The sequence below is a fragment of the Lytechinus variegatus genome, chromosome 19, assembly GCF_018143015.1.
Source record: "Lytechinus variegatus isolate NC3 chromosome 19, Lvar_3.0, whole genome shotgun sequence".
NCBI lineage: Eukaryota > Metazoa > Echinodermata > Echinoidea > Temnopleuroida > Toxopneustidae > Lytechinus > Lytechinus variegatus.
Window position 1 is genome coordinate 4,669,062 of NC_054758.1, and position 21,166 is coordinate 4,690,227.

Consider the following 21,166-nt stretch of genomic DNA (forward strand, 5'->3'; position numbering starts at 1 on the left):
TTCCACTCCCTGGGGAGCATTCCTTGCATTCGTCGCAGCCACATTATGGGGCTGGCAATATCCAACATACAATATCTTTCGCATCCTACCAGGTACCCATTTAGCCTCTGGGTCGAGAGTGGCAAAGTGTGGATTAACGCCTTGCCAAAGGATGCTAGACCGCGGTGGGATTCAAACACACAACCCTCTATTTACAAGGCAAGAGTCAAAACCACTACACCGCGGCTCTTCCATGAATAATTGTTATTGTAGTTTATACTTCTAAATTGAAGTTGATTTCTATTGATGTACATGTACATTGCTGATTACAACCTCTACGTTGCTATTTAAAGACTCGACCGGAGCTATAAGTGTTCATAAAGAGGAATAATGGTCTCATAAGCTTGTGATGGTAAGGTTATTGAAACACAGATTCTAATGAATCTATGGAAGGCCTCTTGTTTTCAATGAATTAGAATATGGAAAACATCATAAATTATTTTCATTAATGATTATATGACACCTAGAGAGATCCTTGGCATTTGATTGGTTGTTTGATATTGATCATTTGGACCATTTTCTGATGACGTCATCGACCGTGCAATTTAGGATCCATTCTTCGTGCAATTTTGGATCCATACGATTTTGTCACTTGCACGCAACGCAGACATTATACGCGACAATCGACAGACCAAGCTCGCAATGTATGATCATATTTTGCATCAAAACTGATCAATTTCCTATGAAAAATAATCTAGTTTTAAGTGTCATATAAACCAAATAATGAATGTCCCTTCATTCGTGCAATGGACAGAATGCTTCATTCGGTGAGAGATGAAATGAATGATCCATTCAACTGGATCTTTTCATCTTTCACCTCATGAAGTAAAAAGTATTCTGTCCATTGCACTCATAGACATTCATTATTTGTATATAATGAGATTGACAATGTGATTAGACTAATTGGATGGTTTGGATGGATATCTCAATCAAGTATGTAACATATTTCAGATCTGGCTATGACAAGAGGCATAAATTTGACTTTGTATATCATAGTCGAGAATCCACCTAGTGTATCTTTAAATTCAATAATTTTTTTCTTGTTTCCTCTAGATGTTTCGGGAAGCTATCAAGAAAGCCGTCTCCTACAAAGAGAACCCAACAGACTTTACAGATGAAATCATGAAGGAATTAGAGGTAAAAAGATGAGAGTCGGGATTTCAATGAATGTTTTGAATAATAAGCACTTTTGATCATACACCCCAAGGGCATAGGCTGGGGAGGGGGGAGAGTTGCACCCTTTCGCTGAGGCAGATGGGTTGCGACACTCGCAAAAAAAAAGAAATTTGAACCCCTTCTTTTGCTTTCAACAGCTGATTTTCCAAACTTTAGTTCCAACTCCCCAAGATGTGCACCTCCCCATGCTCTAACCAACCGATGCCCTTGCACCCCTATCCTATCAAAGTTCCTTTTACGAGTGAAAATTATCATGTAAAATTCTTTTGGCCTCCTCAAAAATCTGTGCTGGGCATGTGAAGTTCAGCAGGGTTTCTTTGACAAAAACTGTAAAAAAAAAAAGTAAATGGAAAGTCTTGTCGGGGATTTATTTTCAAAATGACAAATGCTCTTGTTTTCAAGTTTGAATTATTTGATTAGAAAAGAGATGACATCAAAATACTTCTTAAATTTTTATTTGTATCATTAAAAACCACTTTTATGTCGATTTAGACATGTCCATTATTGTTCCTATATAGCTTTTGTTTTACAAAAAATCTTTAAAAATGGAGAAAGTATAGGAATTCTTGCAGGTATTCATTTAAATATATATAAAAATGCTCTTAATTTCAAATATGATTTTTGTGATTGGAAAAGAGATGACATCAAAATACTTCCTGAAGAAAAATTAATATCATTAGAAACAACTTAGATTTAGACATGTCCATTCTTGTTCCTATCTAGCTTTTGTTTCTTTCACAAAAATCTGTGAAATAAGGAGAAAATATATGGAGTCTTGCAGGTAATTCATTAAAAATGATAAAAATGTTCTTGATGTAAAATATGATTTATTTGATTAGAAAAGAGATGACATAAAAATACTACAAACTTCATATAATTAAAAAACAGCCTTAATTCAGACCACTACTGTTCCTGATGTGTCCGATAAATCATTTGTTAATAATAATCATATTTTGTGGTTGAAATCCTTAGGAAATGGATCTAAAACTCTCCCCCGATAGTGGCCTTGAGTCAGCAACAAACTCAGAAGGGAAGGAAAACGGCAATGTGAATGACGGAGCAACAACATCGTCATGACAACCGCATCAGTTTTGATGAGCAAAGGGAGCAGAAGTAAGATATGGACTCCTATAGGTGCAACGTTGCTTTTAATTGAGCAAAAAATGTTCATTCTTGTTGTTATCAGCTAATGCCAGCTCTTGAAAATTTACATGGAGGATCCTCCTGCCTGGGCGGAGCCAAGGATCGATGCCGTCCCGTCACCATGGAAATGGGTTCCTTGAGCTTTGAGTGATGCAAGTGAAGTCCAGATGCTAATTGATGTCGTGGGGAGCATTGCTCTCATGCTCTTGTAGCTATTCTACGTATCACTATAATAACAAGACCAACGCTCATCCTTTGAAATGGATCTACAGTTGACTTTACCGAGATTTGTTTAAAAAAAATTAATTCAAAATATATTTGTTACATGTAGGTTGATGAGCTTCATGACGGAGTGATTCTTAAGTTGTATTTTACGTCATACCCTTAATATCATAATCCCTTGATACCATGGCAACTAGATTGTTTAAATGAGCGTTGAGTTGATTCTTGAACCATCTTCAAAACTAATGATTTTGAAGATAGTTCAAGGATCAACTTGTAGGAATTCCTTGTAGGAACATATAAAATGGATGAAGGATAGACTCACACTGTTCTTGCAGTGGAATTTGAGAATTTTTTTCTTTGAATAACTAACAAACCCAGTGATCAAAGAGCTTTATATGAAGGTTCCGTAATATACCTTGGTGATCGAGTCAGAATGAAACAAAGGTTCATCATGGCGTCCACATCATATATCCCGAGGGTTGAGACCAACGTGTGTCTTGTTGTGCAAGGTTGGGTCTCATTGTTTCATGAAAGTGGACACGTACACGTACATATGTCCTGTGGGTTGATTTTGTATCAGTGAGCGTTTCATGAAAGGACATTTTGGATATTATTTCTAACAAAGGAAGATTATCTGACAGTTGCCTTTGGAGCTATGCTTCTTAGCCGATCAATATCAAGGTAAGTTGTCAGATCTGACGATTTGTTGGAAGACAAATGTTGACAAAACGCTCCCCTGATCATATTAATCGGATTTGTCAAATGCTCGACATGTTACACCCTTTGAAATGTTTCATTGCAGGATATTAAAGCCATTACCTCTATTCTTATAGGCGGGGGTGGAATTACGTCATATCCGCTAAATGACGACAGCACTGACTTTAGTACGATGAAAACAAAGTACAAGAAACACAATGAATTTATGGCAGAAACGGCAAAGAAAATTTCAGAAAGAATTGTAAATTTCAAGATAACGAAATGGGTAAACTTGATTATCACGATGTTCAGCACAAATTATGAATGCAATGTTTGTGTATTATGCATTGTAGGCATGCCAAAACGCTGCGCTGCTGTACGAGTCGCTAGTGCGTTGTTTTCATCGGCCGATCAGTTGCTAGGGCTCGAGATATAAGCCTGAATGTTTGCCACAGCCTATACACACTTTTGATATGGCTTCATCCAATTAGAGATTTTATAAGGTATTCCAATAATGTCCAACATGTTCATAGCATTCATTTTTATACAGAGCGTGACAAACTGCCGCAATTATGTCTCGAGCAGTGCGTCATCGTGAAACCTTAATTTGACAAAGTGTTGTTTTTTTTTAGATTGGCACTCATTAATTTCACCAATTCTTCAATATTTTATTGACGAAGAAACCAAAGCAATGCTGTATTTTCATTGAAGTATTTTTCCCTCACAGAACTTTTGAAGTGTTTTGCTTGACAACCTTTCCAGAACAAAAAAAAAATTCATGATGGACATGCAGATTCACTATAAAGAATGAATTCTATGTCTCTCATAGACTGTGTTAAGAGTTGACATCCTTTACATTATTCTATAAATGCCATAAACTTCATGATGCCATCAGTGGTTGGTGAAATGTCCCGACCACAGAGAATTGTAGGTTTCTACTTTTCAATTTTTACCTCCAGTAAAGATTCATAGCTGACTGATGTTATCTAGCACAGTTTATATATATCATCCAGCCTGTTTACTTTGAGCCTGCACTAAAACTGGGTGATTTTCAAGTTCAGTCTTTGTATTGGTTCTGGTGTTGGTGTTATTGAGTCAGATTCTACATTTCCAACTCCTGTGATTACAAACACAGACAAACATCACATTATTATTTCATGAATATCATCTTAACACCAGCTACATGTATATTTGTTGTTTGGTGCTAGGCCCAACACTAACACCACATAAGGATCAACACCAAACTTGAAATCACCCATTAAAGAGTAACAACCGGCTGTATACACTATATAAAGGTCAACACCACAAACTTTAAACCAACTGCTACAGAGTATTAAAACACCCATAATATTTGGAGTTAGGTACTGGGCATATATAAAAAATTTGCCCTAAGCTAGCACTTTATAAAAGTCAACACCGAACTTGAAATCAACCATTACAGAAAAATGCCCATAATCAAAACATTCTTGATGGATTAATTTGGGAAGTTGCCCCCAGTTAGCTAAACTTGTCAATAGATTTGTAATATTCATGCCATAATTACAAGGCATCAGTAGATATGTGTGTGTCTGACTTTGCTGCATACTCTAGTATAAATCACTAAATGCTGGGCTTAGTCCTCTCTACAGTATTCAAAACTTATTTATGAATGTGAGTATATACTGTAGTTTTGATTTGTAGATTGATTGAATGTCATTGTTGTTTAATCTGATGCAAATTATCAATGCGATGGTTAAAAGTTGCCTTCACAGTGACCAAAGGAATTAATGTACTATTTATTGTTCCTTTAGAAAAGAGATTCACAACATCCAAATGAAAGTTGATTCATTGCTAACGTGATATTAATTCTAAACATTTTTTTTCTGGTGATAGTGGTGGTAAAATTAAATCCATCAGAGCCCTGAATCATACAGCTTTATTATCAATCACAATTGCAAGCACCTGTTTTAAGCTACTGAAATCCTGCATTTTGATTGGCCAAGGGCAAATCTGGCATGGATTTTGAGACATTTGGTAATGATACATAGTTTTATGAAATGGGGGTTCGGTGAGGATGCACTTAATGGTGCAAACTTGAAGATGGGGAGGGGTAAGGGGCGATTGACATGCGGTTGACATGAATTTGCCCCCCTCCCATTCATTGGGGAGTATTACCGGATACTGTAAGACTTTAGACTACTGTCACAATGACAGGACTTCGGCTTTTAAAAACTATTTCAAATAATTTGATTGAAATTGCTGGTACATGTACACAGCAGTAGACATGAATCAACTTGAATTTGAATGTTGCGAGTCTTTCGGTAATTCCCTTTAAACTTATACATGTATTCAATCTCCTCAGAATAGATTGTGTGGGTATTTGGCAGCAAAGTATAGAAAACCTTGTCAAATTGTACTTTTTTTTATTTTAAATGAAAAATGTGTTACTTTATTGATATAGTCAACTAGTCATGCAATAAGTACTATTACTTTGATGTAAATACATGTACAGCTTTTTTATGGAATGGTAGATTTCTTTTCTTCATCTAGGCTAGCTATAACTAGACTCGAAGGATTTGATTTTGAAGTACTGAATTCTTTCTCGGGAGAGTATATTGAACTCTTCATGCAATGGTATTTAAATTTTTGAGAGTATATAGACAGTCTATGTGTAGATGTGCATGTTACTATTGTCAATCACTAACTTTCACTCTGTAGTCTTACATGGTAAACGGCCGATTTGTCTATTGCCAACTCGTCCACTCATCACATGGTCTACCTTCATTTAGTCTAATGCCATTCCGTTCATCTCGTCTATCAACCATTTGGTCCAATAACCATTTGGTCCAATAATCATTTTGTCTAATCACCAGGGGCCTGTTGCATAAAACTGTTTACCAGAGAAAACTCTGGTAAAAACTGAAAACTAAGGTTAGTCTGATTTCTGCCATTGACTTTAACACAGGGCAAAAACTCTGGTAAAAACAACCTGAGTTTTCTCAGGTAAAAAGTTTTATGCAACGGGGACCCAGTTCGTCTATGACCATTTCATCTCATAACCAGTTGGTCTAACATCCATTTTCTTTTCTTTCTTTTCACCCTGAATCAACGCTAAGTTCAATTAGACCAAATGATATACGGACTAAATGGATTTGGACCAACTCATTATTAGATAAAATGGTGAGTGGCCGAAATGGCAGTTAGACCATGTGGATAGTGGACGAACTGATGGTAGACCAAATGATAGTAGACGAGTTGGTGATTGGAAGAATTGGCATTAGACGAATTGGAAATAAACTGTCTTACATTGCTATAGATAAAAGAAAAGTTTTCATTACTTGGGAGTCAAATTTCATTGGTTTGTAAAATTGTATTGTTAGTGTGCACAGGTAAATGAAATATTTTTTTATATACCTTGTGTGTTGGGACAGACCTGTTCTGTGGCCTAGCGGGTGTTTCATAAAGCTGTTTATAAGTTACAAGTAAGTTTACAAACGACTGGTGATCCTTTCTTGAGGTATATCAATATGCATTCTGCATTTTTCATTTGTGTGGATTTAGCTCCTTAAAAAGGATCACCAGTCTGACAGCTTTATGAAACACCTACCCAGTTTGATTGTTAAGGGCTACAAGTACAGCTGGTGACTGTTTTATAAAGCTGTTTGTAAGTTTCAAGCAAGTTTACAAAAGACTGGTGATCCTTTCTTGAGGTATATTAATATGGCACTGCATTTTCATTTGTGTGGATTTAGCTCCTAAGAAAGGATCACCAGTATAGTCGTTTGTAAACTAGCTGGTAACTTATGAACACTTTCATGAAATATCCACCTAGACCATGTTTGGTGCCCAGCCTTTAAATTCATCAAACGCAAATATGTATCAGGGTTTTCATGAGATCATAGAATTCGTTTCAGTAATACCAAGATTGTTAAGTGCAACTGGGGTAGGTAAGATTAGTCTGACTTGAAAAGAGTGAAGCCACTTTTCTCTGTTTTTGACAGATTCAATGACTTTAAAGGTGGTTTTCTCACTAGTTTGGAAATGACTAGTACATTGTAGTGTATTTCGTGGAGAAAGCTGGCTTCAGAAAGTCCAGAGAGCCCCAGCGACACATCTATCAATTGACTTTGGGCTATTCTGGTTTATTTGGCTTATTTTGTGTCCGCTCTGGCTATTTTTTCTTGTTAGTATGAGCTTATTGTTGGCCCAGTTGAAGACCTCTCATGTTGTTTGGCTTTAATTGGGTCTGCTTTGGCTTCATTTTAGTGTTATTAGAAAGTTTTGTAACTGTAATGTTCTTTAGAAGATTTTAGGAATCATGAATTAATTGTAAATGATATACGCGTATTCTGCCATGATAAATGAATTATGAATTATTTATCAACTTTAATGATTGAAAAAATGTGTGTGTTATATCAGAAAAGGAGAAGAATTTCAGATTTTTCTTGATTATTATTTTGTTTCTTCTCAACCTTGGTGCTTTTTGCAGGGGACAGGCCAAATGTTATATACTGGCAGTAAAAATTTGATGCCTTATAAGATTTAAGTTTAATTTATATGTAAAAATATTGTCATTCATTCTAATGTGTGTCTCAACCCTTTAGTTAGAAAGTTTAGGTGGGTCATGTCTGCTTTAAATTACTTTTGTTGGGGGGGTCTTCAAAATTTTTCAAAAAGAAAAGGTTTAAAAAGAAGTATTATCTGGCGCAGTAACGACTCACCTCTACTCACCACAATGAGTTGTTATTAATGAGTGAGACGGATTACCTTTTTAGATGTATATCAAGCAACAAATTGATGGGACTTGAAAAACAGGTCTATACTTTATTTGGTGTACAGTTTTGTTTTTTCACAAAATGTATCCTACACTCTACCCGTTTTGACTGACAGTTTACACAAAGGTTGATTGGGGGTAAAAACCTACAACTTAATTGAAGTGGCAAGTATGTCAGAGCAACTATGTAGCATACAGTGTGTTTTTACAACAGTGATATGGACCCTATTCGTATGATTGGCTGGAATCTATCATGTGATCACTCATATATTTTAGCTAACAAGAAAATCTGCTAATGACTGGTACTCATGACAGTTCTAATGATCGGTCATGGTTAAAGGATTTTGATGGTTTTTCAAATAACAAGGATCCACATGACTATCTTATAAAACAAATAATGCACATCAGTTTGCTCAGGCATTAGAAATATTACACCCATTTGTTATCTTTGAAACAGTCCAATTGCCCTCAGCTCTGCTTCGGGCATGTCATAAATGTTCCAAGGGTACATGTACTTTGTGCATATAATTGTTTCTATTGCCCTTCATGCTGTGTATTGTTTTCATACTATTAACTGGTCATGGTTTGTATATGAGGATGGTTCATCAAATAACTAGGACCTACGTCACCTAAAAGAGTTTGCTCAGGTGTTAGGATGATTATGCACACTTGTTACCCTTGAAAAGGTCTAAATGCCCCCAGCTCTGCTTTGGGCATCTTAGAACTGTTCCAAAGGTACCTCATGTATATAGTTCTTACTAATGCCAGCAATGTTGTTTATTATTTGTATAATATATGAATAATCTATTTGAAAGTTTACAAGACCATAGAACAAATTTGATAGAATTTATGCATATGTGTAATATATGTAGTGCTCAGATCAGGTATCGTAGGTGTTTAGTATGAACGAACTGTCTATGTCTTATGAACTATATATGTAATACAGCACATTAATTTCTTCTTCATGTAAAATCTCTAAAATATTTGGGAAGTTGCCTTGCCATTACTGTCGGGATGACAAAGCCTTTTCCTTTTATTCTTTTGCTTGACAGTACTCATGGCAAATAAAAAAAAAGAGATTTATATAATGCATAACTGTTATGAGGGTACTAATACATTTTTATCTTTCTCAATTAAGTCTGTTTTGTAACAGTTTCATGTAATTCTTCCTCAAATAATCCAGTATATACCTTATTTATGCATTTAATGTGGTAATAATAAAGATGATGTAGACTCATCTGCTAACAGTAATTCAATAGACCATTTTTATGATGATATCAAACCATCCTTTTGAAATATCTGGGCTCCGTGACACGATGATTGGCGATCAATCGCTAAATTACAATAGCCAATCAAGAACAGTGTTACATGCGTGTTTCATTCAAAACATTGACAAGGAACCATTCTGAAGTGCTCTTTCATAATTATCGATCGCAAAGTTTTGTGTTACGAGGTCCTGGATGTAAATGATTTGATTCACCTGATAAATTATTCACTCTTAGAGAGTCAGAAAGCAATTCGATTCCTGCAATACAAATTTTAGTGATTGACCATAAGTTTTTTTTTCGCAATCGATTTTCACAATTGTACATTTTGGTCAGTTGCATTCAATCATCAAAACTTGTCCTCGGATCGATCAGTGTACTTTGTGTTAACATGGGGCCCAGATTATTATTATTAGATCAGGCAAACATGGCTTGCCTGATCTAGCAATGGATATATGAAATTTACTTCCTGACTGGTGAGACATGACTGTCACGAAATGGTGTCTTTTTTTACAGAAAGAGACTCAAACTATCAGCTATGGAAGGCATGTATGTGATTGCATGCATAATTCATTGAACTGCAGTAGGGTTATGTCCAAGAAAGTTTGATATCATTAGGAATATGGTCTATTTTTAAAGCTTGCTCCGTCCAGACTTTACACATGCTGTTCTCTTGTCTTAATTACTTGTATTCTGAAACCTAGTGTTCTTAGAGTAGATTCAGTTAGAAAATACATGTACCTTGGTCATTTAGGATGACAACATACAAATAGCTATTTGATTATTGCATTGAAATTAATTGGTTGTTACCTGTAATAGCATCTGCCATAGCGGTCATATTCAGAAAAATAAGATGAGGATTTAGGATTCGGATTAAGTCTGTCTATGGGTCATCTTTACACTTTTTCCACTCGATGGGGAGTATTCAGTTTGGTGTAAGATCCGTATGGGGTGTTTTGATAAAGTATGCCCTTTTTACGCTCCCTGGGAAGCATTCAGGTTGGCATTTGATTTTTGGTCTGGGTAGTCTGGGTTGTCTTTACAAGGCCATGCCCATTTTTCACTCTCTGGGGAGCATTCAATGAAGAGCTGTGTATGGGTCATCTTGACACTTTTTCCACTCCATGGGGAGCATTCAGTTTGGTGTTAGGTCCATATGGGGTGTTTTAATAAAGTATGCACTTTTTATGCTCCCTGGGGAGCATTCAGGTTGGTGTTAGATTTGTGGTTAGGGTAGTCTGAACAAGGCCATGCCCGTTTTCCACTCCCTGGGGGCATTCAATGAAGAGCTACCAAACTTACAACTGTTGCTTACTGCATTGGTTCCAGTCATTAAAGTTAAACATTCAGTCAAAAGTGATAAACATACAGTGTATATTTTCTATTATGAGACAAAGGAGTCAATCCATTAGATACATGTAGCCATGTTTTATTTGAAATGATCGATAGGATTATGTTACCTTAGAACAAGTATGCTGCTGCAGGGATTGGGGAATGATATTAGATAGGAAAGATAATATAGAAAAAGAACAAAATTAGTTAGGGTACACAAGTGATGAGATACATGTGAACAGTGGCCTGTTTCATAAAATTTGTTTAAAGGACAAGTCCACCCCAACAAAAACTTGATTTGAATAAAAAGAGAAAAATTCAACAAGCATAACACTGAAAATTTCATCAAAATCGGATGTAAAATAAGAAAGTTATGACATTTCAAAGTTTCGCTTATTTTTAACAAAACAGTTATATGAACGAGCCAGTTACATCCAAATGAGAGAGTCGATGATGTCACTCACTATTTCTTTTGTTTTTTATTATTTGAAATACGAAATATTTTGATTTTCTCGTCATTGTCATGTGAAATGAAGTTTCATTCCTCCCTGAACACGTGGAATTCCATTATTTTAACATTTTGTGCTTCAGGCAAGGAGGTCCTAATCATCAAATTCGTAAAAATTGAAATATTGTATAATTCAAACAATAAAAAACAAAAGAAATAGTGAGTGAGTGACATCATCGACTCTCTCATTTGGATGTAACTGGCTCGTTCATAAAACTATTTTGTTAAAAATAAGCGAAACTTTGAAATGTCATAACTTTCTTATTTTACATCCGATTTTGATGAAATTTTCAGCAATGTGCTTGTCTGATTTTTCTCTATTGATTCGAATCAACATTTTTCTGAGGTGGACTTGACCTTTAAGTAACAAATGTACAATAACAGTTAAAAGCTTCTGAAATCATTCACTCTGATTGGCTAATATAAAACTTGTTATAGAAACTCTGCATTTGTTATGATATCAAGGATTTATGAACGGGTCCCTGTATTCTAATTGGACATGAAACGCTCAGTGCTATTGATTGCCATATTTACTGCTATTACAAAAACCTTGAATATTAGAAATAAGTATTTATTCAAATCAACCTTTATGATAATGCTATTAAGTTCACTATTAGATTGTATGTTGTAGTGATACAGAAGAGTTTATATACATTAATGAAGTGGAAACGGTGTTCCATTTTCTCATCCTCTGATGCGACATTCTTATCTTGTTACTGAAAATCAAATTGATTTGTTTTGCCATTTTTGATGGTTCATCTATACATTACAAATGTTAGACATGTCATCTTGGAACCTCTGTTACATTTCTTTCAAAATTAATGTCCCGCATTATCCATATTGAAGTGTTTTAGATTGTGCATTATATATTGCATTCATAGCGGGGGGATGTTTCATGAAAGAATGTATTGGAAGTTCATCAGTCAGTTTAATCAACGTTTACCTTAGTACAAGTCAGACGACACTGGTGTTTCTCAGCCAATTAAAACCAACCGCTATCACATGACAAATATAAACGAAACTGCTCCCCGAACTCTTGAAAACGATCCACATTGATTTTATGAGTTCCCTCTTAAAAATGCCGAGCAAAATTACATGTAGCTAAATGTAACAGTAGCTGTGTCATGGAAATGTTCATTACTTTTGCAATCATGTTTTATTAATTCAGACAAAGCCTGGAAGCAGTGCTCATCAAGCGGACAATAGCAGTGTACATCAGCATGCTTCATATATTTCCTTACAAAGAGGCAGTACATTTGTGTGCCTCGTGGCATTACATAGTTGGTAATTTCTGTGGCAATTATTGCCTCTTGGCATTCCATAAATTTTGCCTCTGGCTGGGGAATTCACTAATAACTAATATCAATTGTAAGTAAAATGAAATCAATTTTCTATTGTTTAATTGGACCACACTCTTTAAATTGATCACATCATAATGGTGCAACCTTTCATATGATGTAGCCCCTTTGTGACTATTCACTTAAAACTAAATTCATTTTTTAGAGAGTTGAGATGAAATTCATAAGATAGGTTTGGTTCACAGAGCATTGAAATTGATTTTACATTGTAAATCATGCAAATGATGTAACTTAATGGATGCTACCAACAGACAAGTTTTTAAAACCAAATGAACCTAGATTCTCTGAAATTGAGCTTGAGTTTAGCTACAGCATCCTACATTTTATGGAATTGTTCTTAAGGATATTTTTTGTTATAATTGGTATTCACATTGAATCCCTCAGAAAGAAACGTAGAACCTCTTCAGATATTTCTTCTTCATTTTACATATTTTCCTGTTTCTTTTAGAAGGCTCTATGAGAAAAGTATTGATATGCACTTTTTGTTTTCTTTGGTGGATGAATTCACCTAGATTTTCTTGAAGGTTGTCAAATTTTCATGTGATACATGTATGTTTATTCCTACATTGGTTGAGCAAATATTGTAAATAAAGTCGAATGAAATTATCACTGAGAATCTTGTATGTTTTTGTTGATCTTTTATTTGTCTGCACGTATTATCATCACCATCATCATCGGCATCATCAGCATCGTCATCATCACCACCATCATCATCGAGGTACAGTTGAAGGGGGGAGGGAAGTGAGAGAGGTAAAGAGAAAAAGAAGTCACAGAAGAGGAAGGGAAAGAAAAGTAGAGAACTAGAAATCTTAGCAGTAAATCACATTAAAGAAATAACAAAAATACATCAATCTTGCATCTTTTCCAAATTTAATTTTTCTGACTATAAGAATAAACTTTTTTTTCCATATCTCCTTGTCGCCTTTCTTCACAGAATGAAATCAGTATGCAATACACGATCACTACGTCCTATAAAACAAGACCATAACTTAATAGGAAGAGGTACATGTGTATCTTTGTAAATACTTTCTGATATTCCGTTTTCATATAGTCACAACGTAGTCAAAGTTGAACAAAACGTAAGAGGCAAGGTAAATATAAACATCTGGAATTACAAAAAAAATGAATTAATGATACATAAATACATATATCTTCCATATCTTATACACAAGAGAAGCCTGCTCATGTTTTATATCGTCAAAACTTTAATCTTTTGAAAATTTAATTAATTACAAAGTAATCAAAACAAAAATTCTTTAATAACTTCTTTTCTATTAGCACTTTTTCAAGTACACACCTTTTTATAAGCAATTATATAACTGCTTTTTCTCATTAAATTTGCACAAGATTATTTATTTGTAAAGTATTTCTGTGGTAATTCAACAATATTTACATAAAGTTCTGCATGTTCCGACAAAAATTGTTTTTAAAAGCATGCAATAACATTTAAAGGTAATAATCTGGTCCTTGAATGCTTGAAATCTTACAATAACCAATAAATATTTCCTGTAGCATAAATACAATGTATGGAATTCAAGCAACCAAACTCAAATGATATATATTAAAAATTATGGAATAACACATGTATGAAATAGAAACGACACATAGGTAAGGAACAATAATGTCAAACAATACACGACTCCAACTTCAAAAGGTAATATTTGAAAATAAGAAAAAATAATATGCTTCAATATATATTTGGAAAATGGGAAGATATTATACATACATGATCATACATAACAATTTGTTAGTTAAGTTGTTTTTGATAGATAAGATAGATGGGCTGTAGAATTAGATACAGACATTTCTTGCACGTAAATGCTTGTAAGTAAATTGCTCCAATATTTCTGATTTTTTCTTGTTAAACATGACTCAACATATAAGAGAAACGGGAAGAGAATATATGTAGCAATTCCTTTTTGTTTTTGTGTAGTCAATAATAAGAATGAGGCCATTGAATGAATACTTACACACATAAATGGTTTGCAACTGCATATAAACATTATTAAAATACTGGTACAAAAGACTTAAATGATATAAGTACAATTGCTGGAAATGTACCTTATATCGATACAAATATCTAGAATGAATGGAAAAGTTATGTCACAAGCATTTTTTTTTTCAGATTTGGGGGCATAGCGCTTTGCTTTATGAATATGTTAGTCTCAAAGTATTTTACTTCTGGTATACGATTCTCAGAGTTGGCATGAATTCAATTTGAATATTGATATATTCATTCAGAATATAAACCAGACAGACTCATGAATTAAACTTCAATATAATCAGAGCATATAAGGATGGTTACAAACATTCCATCTGACCCCGCACAATTGTAGAGTGGAACTCACTTTCTCCTACTACAAAAAGCACCGGATCTAGCTGCATTTAAGAAACAGCTGAGCAAAACTATGCTACGGTAATTAAAAGAAGTATATAGTGGCAGCGATTGCATGAATGGCCCACATGTCTATAGCCTCTTTGAGGCATTCGAGTGCTGTATTCACAAGACAAGACAAATCCAGACTTGTATTATGGGTCATAATTCTAAGGTACCATCATCCTGCATGCATTTTGTGTGGCATTTCAAATAAATTAGAATGCAAATCTGTTTGATTTTTAAACTGCTAATTGGGGAGGCGTTGTTTCAGTTCAGTTTGACTGAAATTCATGGTTTATAGATATATACCAGTTGTGATAACGATCTCAAAATGAGTTTGAACAGAATCCAATGAAATGACTACCCAAGTGTTTGTTTGTGTAATTAATGTATATGTGCTAAAAAAAATATGTGCTAAGTGGCTCTGGAGAAAATGTGAAATTGCTGAGAAATAAATACAGAATTTCATAAAATATTGTGTATTTTTCCATGAAATATTAATCCACTGTCCCAAATATGCCTTTTTGTGTTAGTGATCATCAAAATTATTAGTGTTCAGCTAAAATTTCATGATTTCACAAAGATAAGTTAATTTCAATGTATCAGAACAAGATCTATGATAATAAGGTGGCAATTAACCTTGACTTTAAAGACCTCCTGAATGATTGTTTGCTGCAACTACTTTCTTTCACATTTAAGAGGTAACATACAAATTATACTTGACACTGATTAATTAATACGCAGCCAAGAGCATCCCATGGGCATGGCTTGATCACAATCAATTTGAGCAAATACAAAGTCGTAAAGTAGCATGGTCAATTTTTTTGTGTGTGAAAATTGTATTGCCATTAAAACTGATAAGTTGTTCCATTTTGCATGAGCAGATAACTGGCAGAAAAAATTACTACTAATAACTAACATATAGCATTTATGAGGCACCAATCATGTAGCTGCCTATTCAACGGCACACTTCATATTACTATACATTATAACAAGGGAATACTTTTGCATTCTTGTATCTTGGATCTGCATTCTTAAAACTTAAAGCTTTTTATTCTTCTGATTTTTAACGCAAGACTGTTAATCTCCCACCTTTAAATAGACAATTCTTTGGTGTGATATATTTAATATATTCCTTTGTAACTGAATAAAAGCTGTAAACCTGGAAGACCCATTAACAAATCCATCAACAATATATCAAGAGAAGGGCAATTCCATAAAATAATTGACCTTTTTGTATGTCCGACCCCCAATTTTCTCAAGTCTTACTTCACTTTATAAACTGACCAAGTCGTGATCCTTTGAGAACATTTCAAACTGTCAAAAGAACAAGAAACCAGAGTCAGAAAATTTCATGAAGGTCCCACATATAGGGGTTCTGGTGTACATATTTTATGGAATTGCCCAGAAGTATCATCAAGAAAATTGGTACATTAGAAATATTTTGTTACTTTTTCATGGGATTTACTGAAGATGCATGTATCTTTATAAATTTGAGGTCTAAACGAAAAATCCTTGAACATCCACAACATTTATCATAATATAAGCTTGGTTGGGACATATGCAACAAACTAAATCAATAACAATGACTTTCAAAACCCGAAATGAGCTGATATGCGGTAACTTCGTAAAAGAGGAATTATTACGATATTTTTTTCGACATACATTAAAGCAAGGTGATTTTTAAAAATGTGTGTTTAATCAAAGATAATATTTTCTCAGCGCATCGGGCTATTCATTACAAAACTTAATCATGGTAAATATCATTACTATCACAACTTTTTAAAATAAATCTCCCCATCTTTTATGGCACAAAAATGCCATAATCTGATTTTTTTTCCATATAAGGCATCATGCAAAATTAATTAAAATATATAATTCATGAGAAATATGTGTCACTTGAAAAAAAAAACCCACCCACCTCCCCATACAAAGAGAAAAATCACTGCATGGATCATGGATAGGAAAGTAATGATAAGAATTACAATATTATCGTCACATAAAATTGAAGAAAAGAGTTGTTATCTAATATAATAATTTCATCAATTTCTGACAGCTCAAAAGATACAAAAGTTGCTGCAGAATGTACACCGAATTTCAGATTTAATTGTTGAATATTGGTCCAAATATTGGTACATGTCTTAATCATGATGACAGAGTAGAACAATAAACCACTAGTTATGATCCGAACTTCATCTCTTTGTCCTCACCTTTTTGTGCGGTTAATTAATCAACTATAATAATTAGCACAATAACGGGTGTAAAATTCTATTGAGGAAGTTTACAAAGTTTGCTGAATGGGGAAGACAAATTAAATAGTTGTGTGCGTGTGTGAACAGCTAAGTTAATACTAACCCTTAGGACATATGTGAGGTTCAATAAAAAACAATAATTATCTGTTTTTATCTACTAATGAACATTAATACAAAACAAATATTTGGGAATAATACATAAACTGTACAGGGGTGCTCCTTACAATCTTATTGCGGCAACATACAAATATATCTTTTTTAATTTACTCCTGAAGCACTTGTGAGCAATTCCATTAAATATGAAAAGTTTTACCCTCTCTTAACCCTTTGAACCCTGAATTATTTGGGGCGGTCGTGACATACACCCTGAATTATTTGCACATAAATGACTTCTCGACCACATTCATACAATCCCCCATGATTCGAGACCCAACGGCACCTTCCCCCCGCTAGTACCCGGCCCGAGCCGGCTGAAGTTGTTTGGCTTCTCGTAGACCTAGTCTACAATCAGAAATATCAAATTTAGTGTCTGTTTTGGGCTCAAAATCACTGTTTTCACCAAAGTGAGATATAGCAATTGCTTCCCCATAGTAAGCACGTGACTCGCCGCGTATTACCACACCTATGACACGAGCAATCACAAAAAAGTGGTATATTTTGGCCATTTTTCAAGCTAAATCCTTCCGAAATCATTGCCAACATTGACTGAAATTATCGACTAAATATTCCTACACGTACAAGAAAGATGACGTCATTTTAGAAGATCACCTGACATTTAGAATCCATGCTTTTGAAATCACATGGCTGTAGGCCGGTATTCCGGCCTATCGAGTATTTGCGTGTTTTCTGGAAATGATTTGCAAAATGTTTCATCTCATCTTTCATTTTTTTTAAAACTTTTTTTTCTAGTTCACAAGAAAAAGGGCATATGTGCTCGAAATATCAGGACTCAAAACGGTGAGACGACGTTTGCTCCGGTCTTGATATCTCAAAGGACATAGGGTTAGAATGAAGAATGTAATAGAGTTTTTGGTTCAGAATAATGTGAGGATTAGGGTTTATTTAGTTTGGAGGTTATATGATGAATTAGAACCTTGCACAGTAAGAAATTCCATGTTTTGATATTTGCATCGTACTTCACTCCCGTTTCATTCCAATATCGGGTCGCTGACCAATCGTAAGGTGTGCGGTGGCCTTTTCAGGTGCTAGGGTCAACCAAGTCCATCCACACACAAAATAATAATAACTAAAACATTCACTGATTTTGAAGTTTTTGTAGGGCTTTGATGATGGTCAACCGATGACCTAACCTCTTGACCCCGAGCTCAGAGAGGTCATCCTTGCCGAGGGACGTCAAATGATCCCCGCTGATTGCATTGTCTGAGAAGCTATCCTTGTACTCGCCAAGATTGAGCTCCTCAAGCCAGTTACCAACGTCTTCTACGCTCCATTCCGATACACTCTTGGCTGTAGGGAAGAAATCAAAGAAAAAAGAGAAAAGGAAATGTTGAAATGCCTAAAGACCACATCAAATATTACTAAAATATATTAATGACCAAAACCATCAGTTGGTCATATCATACATAATAGAGAGTTTTTGTATTGACTACTGAGACACTCTCCACAACGCATCGATTCCTTTGAAAATGCAATTAAAATCACAATGGAGAGCTGAGAGGCTTTAGTCAAATAGTTGCTGGACCGGGACAGCATGTCATCCGAAGATTTCAACCGGACGATCAATTGCAAATATGTTGTTCTCCGGAGTCAAGAGATTTTGATGCTGTCCCGTTCCACCAACTTTTGACAAAAGCCTCTCAGATTTGACTTGCATTTTCAAAGGAATAATTAATTGCAACTTTTTTTTCAGGCCACAGGACACATTTGATGATCAGAATTAGTTGTCTTACCTCGATTTTGGGTATCATTATCATTGCCATTTGCAACTCCGTTGGTGATGTCATTATCATTCACTATGGTCTTCTTGGATGGCTTCGCGGCCACAGGAGGCGCAGCCTTGATCCAATTATCATTTGTCTCTCCCGTTGACATCATCGTCAGTGTTGACGATGACGACCCAGACGATGAAACATCTGACCTCAACGTATTGCTATTACTATGTGACTCCTCCCCAATTGGCTCAAAACCATCATTACTGCTAGGATCTGTCGACATGGTGCTATAGCTCGACATCGTCGATATCGATGACACCGATGACACCACACTGGCGGTGTCAAAGGGTTGTTCTCGACGATACTTGGCTTGATCGCCGTCCTCTATGAAACTCGGCGGGGGAGGCAATATATCTATGTCCGCTTGACGGGGATCTTTTTGGTACTTGTCGATCAGGCTGTCGACTTTTGGAATAGAGTTTTCAGAGGCGGCACCCTCTGGAGGAATGGGTGGTTCAGTCTCCACAAAGGCAGGTGGAGGTGGAATGGGTGCGTTGATCAAGGTTTCATCCTCTTTAACGGGGGACAGTAACAGCACTTTGGAATCACGTGGTGAGAGCTTCTTTGATTTCTCAAAGCTCTGCTTCAAGTTTTTGACTGAGACGGGTGCAGCTTCACCGTCTGAACTGTCTGTGGAGTCGTCGTTCTTACTTCTCGGGGACACGCGGATGACATTCTTATGTCTGTTGAGACTCTTGTCCTCTTTAACCGGTGGTCGGCTGGAAATCTTGTCCTGCATGGCACTGGCAGCTTCAGCGATTTGGTTGCCGGTCGGTCTGGAATTACTTGCAGGACTTGTTTTGGGGGCGGTTGATGGTTTCACAGTTGGGATACGAGTCATAGGTGAGCTTGGGATAGACTCACCTGATGATTCTTCCTCTGAACTAGGGCTCTGCGACTCCACGATGCTCCGTCGTTTCGCGATTGCATCCAAGAAGGCTGCCTGCCCCGTCTTGGGCCGTGCCGCTCTATCTTGTTGCTTATACCTGCGTATCCTATCCTCTATATTACCTGATTTATCATCGCTGGCTGATTCAAGTCTTTGCTTTCGTTTTGCGATGGCTTCTTGAAGCGCAACCTGTGTCGATGAAGGACTCTCCACATTCTGATTTTGATTTCGGTTCAAGTTTTGTCCTTCCACTGCTGTCTGCGAATAATTTTGTTTGGCAGCCATGGCCATTTCAAAGGCAGAGGGCTTCTGAGGTTTGGGCTCTTCGCTCTCTTTTTTCTTTTCCATTTTGGCTGCTGCGAGGGCAATGGCACTGGCAAAGGAACTTGTGCTTGATGAATCATCACTAGAGTCATTACCGCTTGCAGACCGGTGAACCTCAATCTCAACGGCTATTGTAGAGGAGCTAGGTGATACACCACTAGATCGTCTCGGAAGAGTATCGTCTCCTGCACGTGACAATGTTGGCGAACTACTTGCAGAGTTTGCGATAGAAATATTCATAAGAGACTGGGACCTTGTCGGAGGCAAAGGACTTGGCTTCTTAGTCGTCCCTTGCATCGACTTCGGGCTTACATTTTTCAAGTCCTTAACTAAAGAGGGATCGGAAGCGGTACGCTCCGTTTTCAAATGAACAGCACTGTCCGTGACACTAATGGTCGAAGCTGTCATGTATGAATTTGAGGACGCGGGGGAGGATCGTAACGATGACACTGCTGAATCTGACCCACCGGAATCCCTTCGATTTGCAGGATTATGGACCTCATCAAGGCTACGCTGACGAGGGGTCTTAGAGTTCGACATTCTGGCGACTGTGTTGAATTTGGAGGAGGAAGGTGGAACAGGCACTGTTGGCTTTTGAACGAAGGCATCGTCTGGCAGTGAATTAAGATTGGTCTCGCTTGACGAGCTTCCTTGTCGATGGAAGATACCGTCAAGGTGTTGCTGACTCACTTGTCTGACGGGGCGCTTCCGTATTGATGCAATCTTGGGCTCATCTCCTTGTATACTGGAATTACGCGAAGATGCTGGTGAAACATATTTTGGAGTTGTGTTTGCGCTGTCTATCGCCTTGTCAAGTTCATCTGCAGCAAAAATGGAGTATAAACCAAAATAATGAACAAAATAGCTTCACATCAGT

At 36.1% G+C, this 21,166-nt stretch overlaps 2 protein-coding genes across 5 annotated transcripts in view; one reads left to right on the top strand and one right to left on the bottom strand.

The window, feature by feature from the left end:
- The window catches only part of LOC121406183 (rab-like protein 2A), a 38,860-nt gene extending 32,784 nt beyond the window's left edge, over nt 1-6,076 (top strand). The window contains exons 7-8 of the mRNA XM_041597205.1: nt 1,093-1,176; nt 2,188-6,076. Of these exons, the coding sequence (XP_041453139.1) occupies nt 1,093-1,176; nt 2,188-2,292 (189 nt within the window). The 3' untranslated portion in view covers nt 2,293-6,076. The remainder of the gene's footprint in view (nt 1-1,092; nt 1,177-2,187) is intronic.
- Nucleotides 6,077-16,660: 10,584 nt separating this feature from the next.
- The window catches only part of LOC121405677 (SH3 and multiple ankyrin repeat domains protein 3-like), an 86,820-nt gene continuing 82,314 nt past the window's right edge, over nt 16,661-21,166 (bottom strand). For all 4 annotated transcript variants that reach the window (XM_041596574.1, XM_041596573.1, XM_041596576.1 and 1 more), the window contains exons 19-20: nt 19,035-21,110; nt 16,661-18,591 (exon numbers count right to left, since the gene is read on the bottom strand). In XM_041596574.1, the coding sequence (XP_041452508.1) occupies nt 18,380-18,591; nt 19,035-21,110 (2,288 nt within the window). In that variant the 3' untranslated portion in view covers nt 16,661-18,379. The remainder of the gene's footprint in view (nt 18,592-19,034; nt 21,111-21,166) is intronic.